General features: G+C 43.2%; 1 protein-coding gene across 14 annotated transcripts in view; it reads right to left on the bottom strand.

The window, feature by feature from the left end:
• Nucleotides 1–7,138: 7,138 nt before the first annotated feature.
• Nucleotides 7,139–21,614, bottom strand: part of ARHGEF6 (Rac/Cdc42 guanine nucleotide exchange factor 6) — a 116,477-nt gene continuing 102,001 nt past the window's right edge. For 7 of the 14 annotated variants that reach the window (XM_004022312.6, XM_012107262.5, XM_012107260.5 and 4 more), the window contains 8 exons: nucleotides 20,745–20,890; nucleotides 19,300–19,425; nucleotides 17,716–17,736; nucleotides 16,515–16,608; nucleotides 15,336–15,425; nucleotides 13,021–13,120; nucleotides 11,182–11,236; nucleotides 7,139–9,545 (listed from right to left, as the gene is read on the bottom strand). In XM_004022312.6, the coding sequence (XP_004022361.3) occupies nucleotides 9,405–9,545; nucleotides 11,182–11,236; nucleotides 13,021–13,120; nucleotides 15,336–15,425; nucleotides 16,515–16,608; nucleotides 17,716–17,736; nucleotides 19,300–19,425; nucleotides 20,745–20,890 (773 nt within the window). In that variant the 3' untranslated portion in view covers nucleotides 7,139–9,404. The remainder of the gene's footprint in view (nucleotides 9,546–11,181; nucleotides 11,237–13,020; nucleotides 13,121–15,335; nucleotides 15,426–16,514; nucleotides 16,609–17,715; nucleotides 17,737–19,299; nucleotides 19,426–20,744; nucleotides 20,891–21,614) is intronic. The other 7 variants (XM_012107256.5, XM_060408208.1, XM_060408209.1 and 4 more) reach the window with 3 other exon arrangements.

Genomic DNA, 21,614 nt, shown 5'->3' with positions numbered 1-21,614 from the left:
TGCACTGAGGCTCACAGCACTTACAAGATTAAGGTGTTTCCTCCTACGTTGGGAGCTGCTTAGGGACCAAGACTTTCTCTGTGACAGTAAGGAAGACTTTTTCCAAGACAGTAACTTCAGTGTCTACTGACGATCTGGCACAGAATTGGTTCTTTATTCTTTGTGTGGGAAGGAATCAGTGAATTAGTGCATGTAGCTGCTTCCAACCCAGGAGTCCATGAAATAATTCTGTGTGTTGGTGAAAGCAAGAATTTGCCATACTGTAAAAACCTTCATGACATCAAAAATATCTATAGGATGAAAATATACTCAGGGAGGAGAGAATGACTGAAAATTATACTGTCAATAAAAATAGATAATATATTTTTATTATATTTTGCAAAATAGTACATGATCATTGGCAAGATAGTCCATGATGTTGGTTACAAACTTCATGTAATATTTTCAAAGTTGTTCGAGTAAATGACAAGGACTTGGGTCCATTTCTGATCTACCTATATTAATAATATCCTGATCATAAATTATCAAACTGAATTAATTTTTGTAAATGTATCACTCCGCATTCTCGCTAACGAATGGAGAGAGGAATGCTTGAAATGATCAGTGATTTTTATTTTCAGAAAAAGAGAAAATAAAGTATGAACAGGACTGTCTGTGTTCCTTGCTAAGAAGCAAATGTCTACAAAAGGAACAGTGTGCCCTGGCAAGCTATCAATACAGGGGCCCCAGTTAAAAAGAAACAACATATAGATTCCTGGGCTCTAGGAGGGAAGACATTTTGTGTTGAATCTGACTATTCCCAGAGGGCCTGACCGCATTGTTAGAAGTTGCACTGCCTTAGGCCTTTAGAGCAGTCTGAAATACTTTGGAGACACAAAAAGGGAACATGATTTTCATTATTTTTCTTTTGCTCTGTGAAGCACATCTCCATTTTAAAAAATACCGGAAATCCTCAGTGTAGTGCAGTGGTTAAGTCTGGAGTCAGACAGAGACAGTCTTAATCCAGGCTCCACTGTTTTTCCAATATCATCACCACAGACAATTCATTTCATCTCCTCTGGGCCTCGGTATCCTCATCTGTAAAGTGAGGAGATGCTAAAAATACCTGCTTTGCAAAGTTGATGAGGATTTGATGAGACCATTCTCAGAAAGCCCCCAGCAGAGTCTGCTCTCTGGAACAGATCATCCTATAAAGAGCACCAAAGGGGGTCCCCATGTGGTCCCCAGCACACCAGCCTGCATCCAGTGGCATAGGTAGACAGGATGGCGCCTTTAAATGTTTGAAACTTCCGAGACCAAGGTGAATAGCAGCCCAGGTACACATGAAAGGCCTTGCCATGTAGTAAACCAAAGACCACACCCAATTTGAAGCAAAGTGAAAGCAAAAAAAAAAAAAAAAAAAGGCAAGTCTAGAACAAGAACATATGCCGAATACTAGAGCAGGTCTGTGTGTAGCAAAGACTTTCCTATAGTTTCATTGTCAAAAATGATTAACAATCAGAGGCTGAGGGCTGCCAAACTTTTCAGTAGTCTTAAGCAGTTCCAAGTTCCATCCTCAGGATATTTAGGAAGATTTTCTTTTTTAATCATTGATTCCCAATATAAAGTATGTCAGCTTATAAACTTCCCCCTTCCAAAATAAATGAGGTCCTACTATGTAGCACAGGGACCTATTAGTATAGTCAATATCCTGTGATAAACCATAATGGCAAAGAATATGAAAAAGAATATGCATATGTATGTATAACTGAATCATATATACCAGAGACTAACACAACAGTGTAAATCAACTGTGAAGTGAAAGTCACTGAGTCGTGTCCGACTCTTTGCGGCCCCATGAACTATACAGTCCATGGAATTTTCCAGGCCAGAATACAGGAGTGAGTAGCCTTTCCCTTTTTCAGGGGATCTTCCCAACCCAGGGATCGAACCCAGGTCTCCCACATTGCAGGAGGATTCTTTACCAGCTGAGCCATAAGGGAAGCCCAAGAATACTGGAGCAGGTAGACTATCCCTTCTCCAGAGGATCTTCCTGACCCAGGAATCGAACTGGGGTCTCCTGCATTGCAGGCAGATTCTTTACCAACTGAGCTGTCAGGGAAGTCTGTACTTCAATAAAATTATTAATAATAATAAAACCTCCTCCTTCCATACCACACTCCTCTGAGTAACCCTAAGAGGCAATTCAGCAACTCTCAAGAAAACCATTTAAATATATAGCTGCTTTCCATTCTTCATTCCTGGAGTTCCACTGAGTTATCCATCACATTTTCCCTGCTAATGTAACTCCACTTAAAGCCCAATAATTTTGGTCACTGAACTTATCTTCTGTACCTCTCTGATGGTAATTGCGTGTGTTTGTGCATGCATGCTCGGGTGTGTCCATCTCTTTTCGACATCATAGGCTGTAGCCCGCCAGGCTCCTCTGTCCATGGAATTTTCCAGGCAAGAATACTGGAATGGGTTGCCATTTCTTGAAAGCCCACATGAAACCTTTAACACAACTTCAATCTGATTCACATTTCTTGTTACTATGAGTTAAAGATGTGTATTTTTTGAAAGATTTTTTTTTTTAATGTGGACCATTTTCAAAGTCTTTATTGAATTCGTTACAATATTGCTTCTGTTTTATGTTTGCTTTTTTTGGTCACAAGGTATGTGGGATCTTAGCTCCCCAACCAAGGATTGAACCTGCACTCCCTGCACTGGAAAGTGACCACCAGGGAAGTCCCAAAGACTTGGTTTTTTATCCATCCACCCACCCATCCAACAGTGAGTGGTATGATAGGTTCTGTGCTTTGCATGCAATGGATATGACCCAGTCTCTGCTGTCAAGTAGCTTACAGAATTTTGCATCACAGGTGTGCAAACGTTGAAAGCCCACCGTGAATGCTGCAACATGGGTCAGAATCAGTGTTACAAGGGATACACGGGGAGGACATGTAACTAGGACAAGTGGGGGAAGGTGGCTTTCAGGAAAGGCTTTCCAGGACATGTGGCACAGATCGAGCCTTAGGGGATGCTGGGGGAGAGGGACCACATGGAGGAAAGGAGGGCCCAAGAGACAGAGTGAATCGTGTAAAAGCAAATGTGTGACGACAAATAAAGGGTTCTGGGGAGCAGGCAGGAGGAGTCAGCTCACAGCAGGCCTCATGTGAAAAAAATATGTTGATATACTGGCCTAACAGCACATGCTGAAGCCCAATCTAGAAGAGCATTTGTGCTTACCTGGCAGAGAAAAACAGCTCTCTGAGCTCCTTAAATTCTTTTGTTCCCTTTTTTTTTTTTTTTTTTTTTTTTTGGTTCTGCGGCATGTGGGATCTTAGTTCCCCAAACAGGGCTGAAACTTCTGCCCCCTGCAGTGGAAGCACAGTCTTAACCACTAAACCGTGAGGGAAGTCCCTAAGATTGTTCCTTATTTTGAGTTTGTCTGATATTTCCCCATGGTTAAATTCAGGTTATGCTTTTTGGATGGAAAACTACACACCTGATGTGTTCTTCTCGGGTGTCCTATTTGGAGGCATGTGATGGTCATTGGCCTCTCATTGTTGACGTAAACTGTGATCCCTCACTTCAGGTGCTGTCCAATATCCCCACTCTATCTAGAGTTACTATTTCCTACCTTGCAGCTAGTAAGCACTCTTTGGGGAAACACTTAAAGACCATGCAAGTAATTTGCTCATCATCAAAGTTTCCCTCTATGTTTAGCATCCAATGGTAATTTTGGCCTGAATTGGTCTTTACTACGATGGCTGCAAAATGGGGATTTTTCCAACTCCAGAGTTCCTTTCTCGTTTACCAGTCAATACTCATGGTACTATAAACAAGAACCTTCCGTTTCTCCCCATTTATTTATTGGTATAGACTCATAGATTTCTACTCTTTCCAGTGTTTTCTAATTCATTACTGTATTTTGGTGCTCAAATTCTCCCTAGTTTGGCCAGTAAGAGCCTCTTTAAGTTCACACCTGGGTCTTTCTCACATGCCTCTCTCATATTTCTGAGCATCACTTTCTGGCAGAACAAGACGTTCCAGGCTCATTTTGTACCTTTCCTGCCTCAGACGCAGAATCAGCCATTTCTCCAAGAAGCCCTTCTTCCTTTCAGTGCAGAATATAGTGTTTAGAAACCAAGTTGTGGGCACTAGGTGTGTCCATTGTATTAAGATGTCACTTCTCCTAGGAAATGTAGGCATTTAGATGTACATGTATATGCACATACACACTAAAGCTGTCAGCCTTAGCAAATAAAAACTCAGGATACCCAGTCATATTTGGATTTCAGGTAAACACTGAAAAAGTTAGTATAAATATATTCCATTCAAAATTTGGGACCTGATATATACCAAAACATTATTTGATGTACAGCTGAAATTCCAATTTAACTGGGTATCTTGCATTTTATCTGGCAATCCTAATACATACAAACACACACACTACATGTACATAAACGGACACATACACATGCAGAGATATATATGCATATGCATTTTGGAAATCATGAATTCATACAGATACTTGACCTGAGTCTAAATGGAAAAAGAAAGAAGTTGTTTGATGTACAGGGATGGGAAAGGGATTCTAGACAGGACAAATGGCATATTTGGGACTTAAGAGAAATTCAAGGAGATCAAACTTAACTGAGTGTGGTAGAGGCAAGACACCACATTTTTAAACAGATCAATGATATAGTCAGATCTTTTAGATAATCATTCTACTGGCACTAAAGAGGCCAGACACCAAGAGGCAAAGAGATGCATGAATCTGAGGGAGAGATGACTAGCACCAGAAATAGGCAATGGAGGATGGAGAGAAATTCAGGGGCTACTGCAGAGTTAAAAATGGTAAGACTTGATGACTATATGTATAAAGGGTTAATGTATACATTTATACAGGGTTGAGGGAGAGAAAGGAATGAAGGATAACGCCTATTTTTCTGGTTGGGGCAACTAAGTGGCCATGGAAGCCATTTATTGGGATAGGAAACACTGGAAGAGCAGATCTGGGACTACAAATGAGGGGTCCAGTTTGGGACATGCTGACTCTGAGGTGCTGTAGGACATCCAAACTGAGATGTCCACAAGGTAGCTGCCTCCACGGGTCTGGAGCTCAGGAGAAAGGTCAGGATGGAAAAATATGGACAAGGGAGTCATCTGTACTTTGATAAATGAAGTTATAGGAATAGACAAGATTGTCCAAGAAGAGGCAATAGAAAGAGAGAGAGGAAAAGAGCATTAAGGATCAGCACATTCATGGGGCAGGCAGGAGGCAGATTCAGCAAAGGAGACTGTGGGGTGGTCAGAAAGATGAATGAATGCCAGGAAAGTTGGGATCATGAAAGCCAAGGAAGTAGAGATTTAACAAGGAGGCAAGGGACAAAGGTCAACATAGTGAAAGCTCTGGTTTTCCCAGTACTCATGTACGGATGTGAGAGCTGGACCATAAAGAAGGCTGAGTGCCAAAGAATTGATGCTTTTGAACTGTGGTGTTGGAGAAGACTCTTGAGAGTCCCTTGGACTGCAAGGAGATCCAACCAGTCCATCCTAAAGGAAATCAACCCTGCATATTCATTGGAAGGACTGATGCTGAAGCTGAAGCTCCAATACTTTGCCACCTGATGTGAAGGGCTGACTCACTGGAAAAGACTCTGATGCTGGGAAAAGTTGAAGGCAAGAGGAGAAGGGGATGACATAGGATAAGATGGTTAGACAGCATCACTGAATCAATGGACATGAGTGTGAGCACACTCCAGGAGATAATGAAGGACAGGGAAGCCTGGCATGCTGCAGTTCACAGGGTCACAAAGAGTTGAGATGATTTAGCAACTGAATAACAAAGAATCAGATACTGAAGAAAAGTCAGGATGGATATTGAAAAGTGCTCCTTGCATTCGTCAATAAGAGCTCATCAGTGACTTCAGGAGAGTAGATGGCCAAGGTAGAAGCCAACCTGGCAAGTGTCATGTGTAAAAGAGGCAATGTGGTAGAAAGAACATGGATCCAAGAGGCAGACAGACCAGGGTTTCAAATCCCTGCTCCACACACACTAGCATATTGTTCAATCACTGTACCTTTCTTCACTTGTAAGACGGGGATATTAATAGTGAATACCTAATAGGGTTGTTTTGAGGGTTATAGGAGTTTAACCATGTAAAACAGTGCTGAGTCTAACACACAGGAGGTATGGTGTTATAGCTATTGCTTCAGTGTAGGAAACATAAACCACTGAAGCGATCTCAAGCAGAAAAGTAGTATCAGGTGCCTATAAAATTGATGACTACAGAAGTGGAAGTCAGGGGGCTTCCATTAGACTAATGGCTGTCAAGGTCATAGCACAGTGGTCATGATCCAAATCTAGTTTCAGGGGATATGGCTGCTGCTACAGTCTGTCACTCACAAAGCTGTGAGTACAGAATGTAGTACAGAAGCCACAGACGTGTCCTTGGATCTCCCTGCCAGCCACCAAGCCCCGGGGAAGAGAGGCTCTGCCTAACTGAAGCCTTTCAACCTTGTGCAAAGGCATCTCATTGGCAGAACTGAAAATGTATCAGAACCCACATTATATCCAGAATCCTAGCTGCAAGGGAGTCTGAGATAGTTATTTTTCAGCCTTGGGGTAAAGTAAGGGGAGGAATGGATGCTGAGTAGCAACCAATAATACCCAGTGCAGCTATCTTGTTTGGGAGCAAATATTTTCACCCTGACTGCTGAAACGGTCATTCCAACTGTGGTCAAAATAGAGCAAAATTGGCAAAATCCTGCTAAATATACAGAGAGAGATGGAAACAAGACTGAAGATCAAGGGATAAGTTTGAAGAGGAAAGTGAATATCTCTATCTCTAATATTGAAGAAAAACGGCAAGAAGAGGTACAGACAGTTTATAGTTTGGGGCCAGGAGGAGAGGGGTGGTGAAGTTAAGGGAGGTTCTCCCTCAAGAGACATATTATCTCTGCGAAGTGGGGAACAAATATCATCTGCCCTGAGTGAAAAAGATAGAAGCTAGTTCAGGGGCCTGATGAGCATGGATAACTAATGAGGGAAACAGGAAAGGAAGCTGACACAGCATGAGAAATCTTTCCACACACCAGCTAGCAAAATAAATAAATAAAAGAAAGAAAAGAAAAAGAAACACAGGACTTATTTTATAAAGCATTGTCATTCTTATTTATTGAAAATGTCCATTTTAAAAGTCTTCAAAATAAAAACAAGTTAGAAAATTTGAGCTTGTGTAAGAAGGGACATGACAGAAGAGGAACTGAAAGGCCTCGAAGGGTAGCAGTTTAACTACAGGGTTACAGGGACCCATTTATAGAGTATTGTAAACAACACAACTATGGAGACACTGCTGTCAGGCTAACATGGCTTCATTTCCTGTATAGGATTGTTGAGTGTGAGCGTGGACACCACTCTGCAAAAACTACATTACCCAGAGTACCCAGGGCCTCTCATCAGAAGGGCCACACCCCCAAAACATGCATATGGACACGTCACTTTAAAATAAAGACCTGTCAATATTTTAAGCAATCCTATATACCTTATCAACTAAAGTATTTGTAATCACAAAAAATGTTTCCTACAGATATCGTTTGCACATTTATTGCAAGCCATTGACTAACCACAGACAGGGCAGATGCTACGATCTGTGTTGTTGTTATTGTTTTTCTTCTGGAAGTGAAGGATGGCATCTCTAAATCATTGGGCTAAAAACAGAACACAGCCATTCCAAGAAGTCTTCTTTGGTCTTCAGCTTCCAAAGACGGCTGTGTGTGGTTGGCTGAGATTGGTCTGCAGGAAAAGTCCATTTCCTGTGGATGATGTAATTTCTGCCATGTGGCAAGCAGTCAACAGCCCCATAACAAGTAGCTATGGGAGTTGAGACCCCTCCCCACCCTGTACTAAAAAGGAAAAGGGCTTAGCAAGCTGGGGAGTTCAAGTTTGGTTTCTAAACAACATTTGCAAAACCCATATTTATAGGTACCTACTGAACGTATCTGGGAGACAACTTTGATCTGTCCATTGGTCCTTGACCTCTCTTTCCAGCGATCTCCCCCATCTGGTCAAATTGCCTCTCTTTGGGAGAGACAGTGGCAGGTTGCAACTTTCAACTGTGCTGGATTTGGATGTGTGCTGCTCTGTCATGACTGCCTTCTATACCTGGTTTATCACAGTTCTAATTTCTCAGATATTAGAAACCCTCAGCAAGGGTTTGATTCAATGAACAACTTGAGTAAACCAGTTCCAAATAATCAGCTTTGCTAGGAACCAGCACACAGCTACTAGAGGGGCCCTTTCCTTCCAGCTGTACAAACTGGCCCAACAGCACATATCTGCAAATCATGCTTAGAGTCCTACTCAAAGAGGCTGATGACTATTACAGCATCTCACAGCATATATGGGAGGACAATCAAGGGAATTAAAGCTGTCTGCTAGGGCGCCACATCACCTCAGTGTAGACTGAAGGATGAGAAGTTGCAACTTGAGTATGTGATGTAGATAAAAGGAACTGCTCACAGTCCATATTTTTAAAAAGCAAAAGCACACACAAACCAGTTTACACACTGATTGGGATGGTTGGCTTAAAGCACTGGGGAAATAGAAAACTTCTACACAAGGCAGAAGGCCAGGGACAAAACCTAGCATGCACTGGCAAGAGATGGGCAAGTCGGCTACTGAGGGGAAGATGCTCCAGTGCAGGTTGCTAATAGATTTGGTGTTGGCATGGGTGACCAGAGCTTCTGCCCCACAGAATGGAAACATAAACCAACATGAAAGGAGAAAGGGTACTACAGTTTTCTTGGTCTTATAGACAACACAGGGTAGTCATTTTAAAAAGCGGGTATTGAGGGTGGCACAGGCTGTGTCAGGGAAGGGCAGCTGGATCACTGGGCAAACATATTTGCCTTTCACCTTCCCCAGTCAGAGTTCCAGAAATGTTGCCTTCAGTAAATTAGGTACTGAGGGGCTGCCAGGTAGAGGGAAGCATTAAGGGGAAAGTCAAGTTCACATTTTAATAAGCTGTGGCCAGCCACTTGGGGAGAGCAGCCAGCCCAACAAGAGTGACCCAAGGATAATGGCTGGTAAAGAGGCACTATGAATTGAAGGCCATCTGAAGACCCTGTGAGTCATCTGCCTACAATAGCTTCCCTTTGCTTACTGATGGAAAAGACTCTGGGGAGACTTCTCCCACCCCCTCTTGCTTTTTTACTCCTGTCAAAAAATAAACAACCAATCAATAACCAAACAACCACAAACACTCATCCACATACACACACATACACACACACACACACACACACAGACTAAGATATGAACTAAAAACCAGAGAAGTTAGCAAACTGAGTCAGATCACTCAGCTGGACATTTCCTGACACCCTACAGGCACCCTCTGCCAGCCGCACAGTGATGGTTATGGGAGGATGGAGGTCTTGCTACTGGACTCGGCCCGAATACACTCATCAGTTTGCTTCAACAGCCTCCGGACCAGCTTCTCTAGGTCCCTTCTTGATTTCAACTCTTCCTCCAGGCATTGCTTCATTCTTTTATTCTCCTACGATGGGAAAAGGCTGATTGGTTACCAAACAAACAGTCCCTGCCACAGGGCTCCTCATGCTCAACCTCCTAGCAGCCTTCACCACTGAGGACACTCTCCCTCCTCAAACTCCTCTCCCTCAGCAGCTTCTGGATTATTCTACTTCTCACTGACCAACCCCTGGAATATCAAGACAAGTATTCTCTAGGGCTCTGGCCTGGGCCCTCTTCTGACTCACTCTTTTCACTTACTGTTTCTTTTCTTTCAACTCAAGTATCTATGAAGAGGCCACCCCAATTCTCTCTGGCACTGACCTCAGCTCAGCTCAGGAGCACCAGGTCCGCAGTCCCCAGGGCAAACTTGATATTTCTGCCTACACTTGTTATAAGGCCCTCAAGTTCATTATGTTCTAAAGTGAACCCAGTATCTCCCCCATCATCCAAACATCTCTTCCTCCTGTAGTTTCTGATTTTCAGGAAGGATACCACCATATCAAAGTATATACCCAGATGAAAAAGTTTCATCTGCCATCTCTGTCTTCTTTCTCTTTTTTAAATAATTTTATTTATTTATTTTTGGCTGTGCTGAGTCTCCATTGCTGCACAGGCTTTACTCTAGTTTTGGAGGGGGGGGCCCTCTCCAGTGGTGGTGCACAGGTTTCTCATTGCAGTGGCTTCTTTCGTTGCAGAGCATGGGCTCTAGGCATGCGGGCTTCAGTAGCTGTGGCACATGGGCTCTACAGCACCGGCTCAATAGCCGTGGTGCACAGGCCTCGCTACGCTGGGCCATGTGGGATCTTCCTGGGTCAGGGATCAAACCCATGTCTCCTGCACTGGCAGGTGAACTCTACCACTGAGCCACCAGGGGAGCCCTCTGAGTCTTTCTTAACTCCCACATCACAGCACCATTTTCCGCAGGCTCTAACTCGGCTATATACCTCCTTTACTCCCATGTCCCTCCTCTGCAGCCTCAGTGGCTCTCTCTCCTCAGCTCAGGACTTCATCACGTCTCACCTCAAGTTCTGTAATAGCCTCCTAAGTGATCTTCCAGCTTCTGGTCTCTCTCCTTACAATCTAGCCTTTACCCCATCACCAAGTACAGGCAGTCCTCAAACTCAAGGAAGAGTGCCAGAGGAGCCCACAATTCATGACTTATTGGTTCTATTTACATGAAGTCGCTCAGTTGTGCCCAACTCTTTGCGACCCCATGGACAGTAGTCTGCACCAAGCTCCTCCGTCCATGGGATTTTCCAGGCAAGAGTACAGGAGTGGGTTGCCATTTCCTTCTCCAGGGAATCTTCCCTACCCAGGGATTGAACCCAGGTCTCTCGCATTGTAGACAGACGTTTTAACGTCTGAGCCACCAGGGAAGTCCCATGAATGACTTATCTTTTTTTAAATTCTGTTTGCAAATGTCAGGTAACACGAAAATTGTAACCAAGTTTGGAACCCTATTTTAAACGCTAAATAGGTATATAAGCAAGCCTCAGAAATTGAAATCCAAGGCCACATGGTAAAATCGACAAAACTCACCTGGATGACACAAGGGAAATCCCCACCTCACCACCTTGTTCCTGGCTTTCTCCTGAGGGTGTTTACCCATGTGTGGCAGGGAAGAGGGAGCAGGCTTGTTAGGATCTGAGAAATTTCATTACCTGTTTCAGCTCTTTGACCTCATCCTTCAAGGCATAGACAGTATCGACAAGGCTCCTAGAACATAAAGTTTAGAGATTAATAGTTGGCATCGAAGTAGTGATACTTAAGAAGAAAAGCAACTTTATAGAAATACAGTTTCTGAAAACCAGTGACCTTTCCAGCAGACCTTTCTGGGGAGACATGCTACTATGAATGGCCCCTGTGTCCCTCATTTTTATGGGCTAACAACCACCATCACACCAGCTCATTCCAATGCCGAGTCACCACACTTTTTCTATTACCTCTCTCCTCCACTGCTCACTCCCCAGCTTGGGTGAGTACGGAAAAAGCGACTAGTATATTGTACACCTGTAACTTATATATTCGCTCAGTCATGTCCGACTCTTTGTGACCCCATGGACTGTAGCCTACCAGGATCCTCTGTCCATGAGATTTTCCAGGCAACAGTACTGGAGTGGGTTGCCATTTCCTCCTCCAGGGGATCTTCCCGACCTAGGGATCGAACCTGGGTCTCCCACATTGTAGGCAGACACTTTACCATCTGAGCTACCAGGGAAGTCCAACTTATATGTTATTGTATATCAACTCTACTTCAATTTTTAAAAAGAAAAAAGTAAAAGAAAAAGAAGAGACTAGGGCTGCTTGTAAGGTTTTGAGTTCTCCCTTGGGGGAAGGAAGGTGCATCACCTGACATTCTGTAATGAGAGGTGGCACCAGGCCCTGCCTAGCCTATAGTATCTGCACGAGCACATTGCCCTTCTCACCAGCATACGTGACACAAAGTCAGGGCATTATTTCTAGAAGATTCCACATATTCCAAAAGGGATAAAGCACCTTGGCTGAGTTATAGAAGAGTCATTTTCTCTCTCACTCTCTCTCCCTGGACGAGGACTCTGGAGATCAGAGTTCCACTTATTCTACAACTTACCAGTCCTCTAACCTTGGGCAACCAGTTATTAACTATTACTATTGAGTAAATAACTATTACTATATGATCATCACTTATTGAGTGATTATCATGTGCTGAGCCTTTTACTTCTTATTCCATTTAACCTCACAACAACCCTGAAAGTATTATTATCACATCCAGTTTATAGATGAGGAAACTGAGGCAGAGAGAAGGGAAGGAACTTGTCCCAGGTCACACAGCTAACAAGTACCAGAATCTGGACTTGAACCAGGGCTGTTCTTCTCTTGAGCCCAAGTGCTTTACCATTTGGCCGTATCACTTCATACACCAGATGGAAAAATATATTGACGGTGCCAAGTGCTATGAAAAAAGCTGTCCTATGCAAATTTAGGCCTGACTTCAGAAATGACTCAAGTTTAAACAAGTATTTAACCTGATTTTCCCCTGGTAGGTCACCCTCATTACTGTGCAAAGGTAGGTCAAGGACATAACTTTCTTGAAGTACAATTTTCTCATCTGTAACGGTGGTGAATCTCAATGGTGGTGTATCTCACTGGATTGCTCTAGGAGTTTAAATGAGGTCAAGTATTGAAAGTCCAGTGCCTGAGCCCATAAATGTGAGGGGCATTGCCATGGGCTGAGGAATTGGGGCTGTGGCCTTCCCAATGCCTCCCAAACCCATCTGGAGCAGTATTCCTTTCTACCCTGAAGTCCCTTCCTGTCCGGGGAGCTGGCTGCCGCCTCTGCCTCTCCTTTCTCCTTCCCTTTGTTGTGGGAGCAGCCCTCCCTGGGCTCCCAACTGTACGATCAACCAAGAGGGCCTCATGCTCTGATGAGGAGGGTCTGCCCTTCAGTGCTAGCTTGGTCTGCCGGAACCTTCTTTCCAGCCCCTGGAAATACCAGAAAAGGTTTAGCCAGCTCTACTCACTTTTCTTCAATGATGGTCTGGCCGTTGCTTCTGGTTTCTTCAACGATGAGTTTCTCCTCCTCGGGGAGTAAGACTTGGGGAACGGAATCTTTGCGAGCACCTACAGACAAGGGTAGCCAGAGGCAGAGGAGGGGGATTACTAGAGGAGACTATTTACTGGGGGTTTGTTCCTTTCTACGATTGTTTTTGAGGGGTCTTTGTTGACGGCATCTGGCTGACTGGCACCCCAAGAGCAGTCACATTTTCTGACGAAATCTTTCTGACATGAGAAATGAAATGGCCGAATACATTGTTTCAGCCCTGGGGGCAGGGGCACATTTTGTATCCAGAAACAATGTGAAAAGGCTGCTGTGAGATTATCCTCAACCAAGGCTCCCTCCTTTCCTGTTCTGCCTCCTCCAAAGCAAAGAGCTGGCCAGCAACCATTCCTCCCTGTCCATCTCTGGGGAATGGCACACCACACTCTGTGTGTTTTGTATTTTAGTAAAAATCATGCAGAACATAGCACTACATGGGGATGCAACATGCTTAAAAAGTCTTCAGAAGCATCATTCACCCCATTTGTTCTCCACCTTACAGGGTGACGCAGAGTCAGTGGAGACTATTTTGATCAAGGGTAGAGTGTGGGTGGGGAGATGATCACAACAGCTGCAAAGATGCAGGCGTCCTGACCACTGTCTGCTCACCATCTCCCTGCTCTGGGATGGAGAAGGTGACAGAGCAGCCATGGGACCTGACCAGACAGCTCTCCTGCACCTCCAACCTCCGCCTCCCTTCTGTATCCTTCCTCTGAGAGCTAGATCCCTAAATCTTCTGTCTCCTTGAGCCACTGGCTTCCTCTCTTCTGAGCCAATTCCCTTCAACTTCTGAACACTCACTGCCTTCACTCAATCTCCATGCTTTCCTCGAAGGGGATCTGTCTCTGTCTTCTGCAGGGCCCAGGACTTCGTAGATGCTTAATAAGTGGGTAGCAGACTGGCTGACTGACCAACCAGCTGGATGCAGCAAGAAACAGTAGGGATCAGTTTTAGGGGAGCAGGACTTTTGGCTGGAGAGGGATGTATGGTGTCGGTCACCATGACACCATGATGCTAAATGGCTTACTGTGTGCCACGCACTGTGCTAGACACTTTCCACACATAAAAGGGAGGCCAGGGAGGAGGAGAGACAATGTGACTCTTGAGGCCAGAATGCCTGCCTGCACCTCTGAGCAAATTTCCTGTGTCTATCAGAGTGAAGACAGGAGGAGGCAGGAGGTGAGGTCAGATATCATAGGAGGGCTGCTGCTTCTAGTGTCTCCTTGTGTCCCTCTCTTTCCTGGTTTCTATGATAAAAACTTCTCTCACTTGCCTTTCCTGGCTCCTGGAATCTTGTTATTAGGGCTAGGCATGCCCAAAGCTGCAGCCAGGTTGCGTCTGAGAAGCACACGGTGTGACACTCTCCCCTTCAAGGTCAAATGTATCAAAGTCCACATAGAATGCTTTTCCCATGATGCCCTTAGAGACATGTCACTTTGACAGCACCCCTCAGGGTGGTTCACTGAGGAAGCCCTGCCCACGCTCAAGCATGGGCTCAGTGGCTGTCCCAGTGGAGCCTTAGGGAGACCTCATGGCTTCTGCAGAGGCAAGACCCTGACACCAGGTATCCTTAATGTCTCTAATAATGAAAGGCCAAGGACATAAGCCATGTGACATGTCTTTTATAAAAGCACAAGGAAGAATCAGAAAACATCATCTCCCTTTCAGGCTGGGGGAAATACCCTCAGCTAATAGGTCCCTGATAAATTGTAGACACTCTGAACAGGCCCTGCTAAGCAGCTACATTTCCAGATTTTCAGAGCAACTCTGAAACTTGAGCTTGGTGAAGCTCTGTTTGCTTAAATATGCAGCTGATCAAAGATAATATTTTGACTTCCTTTCCAAATCTGCCTATAAGAAGAGATTAGCATCAGTTCACAGACACAGGAACCCTTTGGGCTCTTTAATTCCTAACTAGTGTTGGTGAAGGTATTTGTGTACTTCAAAGGAAATTGACTTAAAAAAAAATTTTTTTTTTTCATTTCTATCACCTCCAACTTTTTTTTATTCTTGCATCTCTCTTTCTCTCTGGGTGAAAAGAAATAGTGGGTAAACAAACCGCTTGGTAGCTAAAACCAGCTTATCTGAAAGATGCAGCCTTGTACCCACTCCTCTGCTTCAAGTCACCTGCTTTCCACACCCTGCAGCCCATCTGGGTTGCTTTGCTCTTTTTCCAAGAGGCAGTGAGCAGTAGCGAAGAAACATCACTCATTAGAGAAAGTGGCTGGGGGGACCTACTTGAGCCATGGCCTTGTGGAAAGCTTGCGCTGGTACAGTAGGCTTCAATCACCTTCAGAATCTGAGCATCTTCTTCCAGAGCAGCCGTACCTGTCAAATGTAATGAATTGTGACTTTTCACAGAGATACACACCTCTGGACCCTTGAAATGATGCACGTGGGTGCTGGGCACTGGCTTCTCTGACCAATGGTGTTCATGCAAGGCAGGAGAGAAAAGCTGACCAGCTGTCATGGTGGAGCAAGAGTGACCGAGGAGCTCTGCGGTCAGCACCAGTGAGATCAGCACCGAGAGTGGTCTGCTCTGGAAGCCACTCGGAACACTAAATTAGAGGGTCTCCCAAGTGTCTCAGAGGCTTCAGGGCCAGCACTGGGCTTGGCGCTGGCCTCAGTTCTTAGCTGACACACCACACCCTTCCTCTCCATCAAATTTCAAGGCTCACCTTCTCTAAGGAAGCTTTCCACCAGTAACATAACACATTTTTTCCCCAACCAGCCAGGCTAGTCATTGATTCTCCCTCTCCTCTCCAAGCCCCTCCAACTCATCCTAGAAGTGACTATTAACACACTCATGTGCACAGACCTAGGAGTGGGGTGGGGGATGGGGGATACAGAAGCTAAAGTCTAGCAAAGGTTTATCCAGACTATCTCTGACTGATACGCACAGCTCTGTCACCCATTTAGGAAGCGTCACTTACTCCTTCATATGTGTCCCAGAGTGCCTTGTTCCCAGCAGCAGAGGCAAATGTGTATGTACCCACTGGCTGACCGACTTTGCAGTCTGTCTCTAAATCCAGCCCTGTTTCTATATGACAGCAGGCAGATTCCTTGACTAACTGAGAACATCACTGAACATTAAACTCCCTTCAGGTCTATTGAGTGAGTCTCAGTAAAGGCAAATATCTCAGGCATTCAGAAACTAAGAACGGAAAAAAAGTATCCACTGCAAATAGGTCCCTTTAGTATTTCTAAACCAGGTAAGGCCGAACAGTCAACACGAAAACCATACAGGTGAAAAGCAGCCGGAGACAGCTTATTCCAAAGTCTTAGAGGAGGCTAAGCCTTCACATGCGTTTTTCCCTATGGGAAAGATGACGCTGAGAACATACTGCTCAAATCTTCTGCTTTCAAAAAATTCCTCATCTATAATCAACTTTCGAAAAATAAAAAACACATACATACTTTTCCGGATGACATACTCCTCCTCTGATGGTTTTCTTTCAGTCTTTCTTTTATGAAGAAACTTCTTCATCGTTTTGGGGCTTTTACTAGACTCCTATAAGGGTAGAGATTTCTTCATGAATTAAGGTTCTCGCCCCTCCCACCCCCCGAAAAAAAAATTTAAAAAGAGCAAATGAAATTAAGTAGAATGGCTCTCTGATTTTTACAGTTTCACTTAGGAGGGAATAAAAATTTAATGCTAGACACAGTAAAAGTGGCTCCAAGAATGGCATGGGCCAACTGCAGATGCAGGAGGCAAAGTGCCTTTAGGGCACAATCTGGAGAGATGGTGATGGATGCCATTCCTAGAGAAATAACACTACTCCTAACTGGGTTTATACTTCCCACTGATACAGTTTTAAGGGAATGAAATATCAATGATAACTCTTAGTGGGGTATAGACCACTTTTCAAAGAGCTTCAAAACTAATAAATTCTCCTTAGCAACAGTCCCACAAAGAAGAATATCAACTTCCACTGGCCAGACAGGAAAATTAAGGCAGAGAGACTAAGTACATTCCCTGTATTCAGAGAGAATAGCCAAATGAAAGATTTCCTGATAAATAATGTGGGGTTACACGTAATGTACCAACAGCCAAGCAAGGCATATTTTTAATTAGCAGATAAAAGATATATGAATTGTTGGATTTGCCATATGAATAACCAGAAAGTCTAAAAAGTGCTCATTAAGTATCCGAGTAAACAGTGATCATCTTATTTCAACCTTCCATGCTATGTATATACAGGATGAATGGATAACAACTGCTACCTTAAAAATAAATACGACAAAGAATTTAATTTCTTCCTATTAGCCTCAGTGATGTCCTTAGAAAGCAGATAGACATGAAAAACTCACATGTGACAAAAATAACAGGAAAAATAGAAATAGTGAAAAAAAAAAGCCCATGGAAAACAGACATTTTACATGCTGTTTCTATTTTCCCTGTTACTTTAGTCACACGTAGTTTTTCATTTTTGTTCATATTTCCCAAGAGCCTACTTTTTTGAAGAAAGTACTTACATGTCAGAAATGTATCTTCATATTTTAGCTACCAATTGTAAAAAGGGACAAAACAAGCATAAAGGAAAGCTTCATTCATCAAAGATTACAGCACAGCATTAAATGATGTCACTGTACACCAAAGATATTGTTCTACCCTTACCTTTAAGATATAAGACATCCTCTAAAGTGAATATGTAAAGAAAGAGAAGATGAGCGTGAGAGGTCGATGGTTATAGTGACCAAATCCATTTATCAATAATTCTAAAACAACATTTGAAATGTTAGTGTTATCATAAATTACACAGGGAAAATATCATCATGTTTCCCACATTAGTTTCAGATGCAATATCGTCATGCAAAAGCCCAAGGAATACAGTTCTGTGAAGAATTACAAATGCTGAAAATTACTGAAATACACACTATATAGTAAGAACATATTAATAACTCACTTCTCCCAGCAGAAACAAAGTGATCATGCCTTAGTTTTAATGGATTAGTTCTGTGAAGGATTAAGTCAACTTTACACTTCAAAGCTCACCTTAATTTGAATTTAGTAACTGACAATTACAAAATATCCATCATTAAAAAGGGGACTTAGGTAACTATGAAGTGGCACTCCTGGTTAAGGTAATCAGAGGAGAAAATTGGATGATTGCAGGAATCACCGATCAATTTCCAAAGCCAATCTCTGGGGCTGTTTTCTGGCCAAATTCTGAATAGAGGTACATAATAAAGATTCAGCTCAAGGATTATTTTCCTATCATGTCAGGTTGAAAAGATCAAAAAATCCTCTTGTATCCAAACATTGTTCTACTTTTACTGCACTAAGCATTGGAGGCAACAAGTGAAACAATGGCATGGTGTTTTAAATCAAAACAAACTCAAAACTGAGCTAAGTCTGTGTTACGCATCAAAAACACACATTTGGTACAAAAACATATGCTGCCTTGGCACCGTAATTCTAAGACACATCTCATAACTGTCACAAACTTAAATCTTCATGCGTTAATACCTATTTAAAGAACAGTTGCTAATAAATGAGGATCTTTTCTGAAAGCTGAAATGATGAGAACCATGCTAGGGAAAAAAAAAGTTTGGATGGAAAAGGTAACACTCCACACAGTTTCAGAAGATAGTGACTGGCATTTCCTGACTGCAACTTCGAGACAAGAAAAAAAAAAAAACAACTTGAAATCCCCATTCTACCCAAATATCAAATGTCCTCTAGGCTTGTTGCTTAGAAGCCTCTTTTTTAAAGACATTCCTTTCATTAAATTCTTTCTTTCCAACTGCAGCAAATAATTCAGACTTTCATAGTTCAGACCCAGGGTTTGGTCCCAGATTTGGTTTCATAGATCAAAATGATTAAAAATGCAGAACTGGGTCTGCTTGGTTAGCAATTCCACGCTAATGAAGCAACTTTTGTTTGAGATGTGTGTACATCATGACCAATTTATAGAATTATCATATCATCATAAAGGCAAACCAGGGGCCCTTCAGGAGGAGACTGGAGAAACTCAGGCAGTGCACAGAAAGCCTGTGGGTATTTAAGATATATGTGTAGATGGACAATGGGGAAATGAAAAATTAAGAAATTAAAAAAAAAAATCACTGAGTCTGGCAACTCAAGACTGACTGACTGTATCACCTACCATCAATTCTAGCACATCCCCACAGAACTATTTTTAATAAGCTACAAAATCAGCTTGTCAGAAGCATTTTATACCATATGTAGCAAAATTACCTCTTTATAACCTAGTGCTGCTGATGGTCTAAGTGGAGGTGCAGGTCGTAGACAACTTAAGCTCCACGGTTTTATAATTTGAGGAGGCTCCAAGGGTCCTCGGGGCTGTCCAGTAGAGCTAAAAGACTGGGAAAATGGCTGATGAGATGGTAGCAATTGGCCATATGAACCCAACCCTGGGCCACACACTGAAAGAACAGCAATAGCTTGGTTGGATCTGAAAAGCCAGGCCCAGAAAGGAAAAGATGGGAAAACAAGTCTCCAGTTGGAGAACTGGCATTCTCCAGTCAAGACCTGGGCCCTCAAAGGAACAGCACAACAATGACTCCACATCCCATGAGCCTGCCCTCCCTCTGTCCTGCAATTTCATTCAAGTCAGATGTTTTCTTTTTCCCCTGAAAGGGAGGAAAGTGGAATAACAGTCAACATTTAATGAGTTCAGTTATGTGTTTGGCACTCAATTAGGTGCTTACATAGGTTATTTTCAGAAAAGCTGAAGGCAAACTTTAGCAAAGCGAAGTAACCAGTCAGCAATCGGCAAAGTCAAGATTTGAACCCAGATCTGATGCCAAAAGCCCTTTTTCTTCTCACAACACACTATGCTCAAAACTGGAATTTGGGCATCACAGGTTTGAATGTTAACAGACGACACAGCACATCTTCAGTCTCACTCAGCAAGTACAGTAAAATCTCATCAATTCAAATTCTGTGAACTCTGTGATAAAGCAGAAGGAGGCAGCTCTCAAAGTTTACCCTTAAAGGTTAATGAAGAAATGTGATAGCATAGATGGGATTGCATGGAGATGTTTCAGTACTTAAGAGGGTAAACTATCTCTTTTGCCTTAGCACATTATCAGTACAAGCACGCTGTTGTTGTTCAGTTGCTAAGTTGTGTCTGACTCTTTGCGACCCCATGGATTGAAGCACCCCAGGCTTCTCTGTCCTCCGCTATCTTCCGGAGTTTGTGCAGATTCATGTCCATTGAGTCAGTGATGCTATCTAACCGTCTCATCTTCTGTCACCCCCTTCTCCTTTTGCCTTCAATCTCTCTCAGCATCAGGGTCTTTCCCAATGAGTTGGCTCGGCGCATCAGGTGGCCAAAGGATTGGAGCCGAAGCACTGATGAGCATAACGGTTGCTAAGTAAAATACATCCTGTTTATCACTAAAACATCTTAGCAGGACTTCTGGTTAGAAAAACTCTGCTAGCAGTTCAGTTGGAGTATAACTGTCAAATAAGGCTGCATATCTCAAACTCTGTGTTAATTGGGATAGGCCTCCCCCATAACAAGAAAGCAGAATTAATGAGGTTTGACTGTACTTCTAATCCTACAAATCCAAACTATCCAAAGGCTAAGGGCATGCTCACCACTCTTGTAAGTCCTCAGTAGGCAGGATTTGACAAGAGACTCAATAATCCCTGGACAGGACAGACACGCTACTTACGGAGTGAGCACTACAAGATGACGATGATGTTTTGGATAATGAACTGCAAGAGGCAGGTCCTCTGATCAGCCTGTACAGATGCTCCAGCCAATCCTGGAAGTCCTGGTTGTTGCCGCAGTGGACCACAATTCTCTCTACTGTGTTACCTGGATCACCCGATTAGGAGCATTTGGAAACAAAAGACAAGGAGGACCTTGAGCTTGCCTCATTCATAAACACACTTCGTGCAGCTAGGACTTGGGTGTCTATCTTGAGAAGTTTTCATACCTATGAGTTAACCCTGTTGAAACTCTTCTATCAGGAACAGATAAGCCGTGATAATAAAGATATAAATACTCGTATTTGATTTATAAAAACCATCCTTGATTTCTACTGCTTATAGAATCTTGGAAGTAATATAAAACTTCACTCCAAACAAACTCACAGTCCCCAAATTTAAGCACAGGGCCCATCTAGTTCATAGTCTAAAAGGAGAATAGCATACTGCTTTACCCAATATCAAAGATGAAGCCAGATCCAACTAAGACTGGTCTTTAGGCCAATACCAAATCTCGGGCTCCCTATTGGGAAAGAAGGGGTTAAGGTCTGGGGCCAGGATCCTAGTGTTAGCCATTGAGTTGTATCAGTGAAAAACGTGCAACCATTACATCAAACAGGTTTGGGAAAAGGGACAGCAGGCCAGTTGGGGGGGCATGACCAAGGTGTGGCAGATTGCTCAATTTGTGAGGAAAGTTTCATGGCTTTTCAGCACTTTTTAGAAACACAAATCTTGCTAATTCATAGGCTGATGATAAAATTTTGATAAAAGTTCACATTTTTGGCTCCTCTGCCACCAGGGAATAGATGACAGAAGGGAGAGAAAACTGTATT

Source organism: Ovis aries, chromosome X, assembly GCF_016772045.2.
Source record: "Ovis aries strain OAR_USU_Benz2616 breed Rambouillet chromosome X, ARS-UI_Ramb_v3.0, whole genome shotgun sequence".
Classification (NCBI taxonomy): domain Eukaryota; kingdom Metazoa; phylum Chordata; class Mammalia; order Artiodactyla; family Bovidae; genus Ovis; species Ovis aries.
The sequence above is the reverse complement of the archived record's forward strand: the minus strand, read 5'-3'. Positions and strand labels throughout refer to the sequence as shown.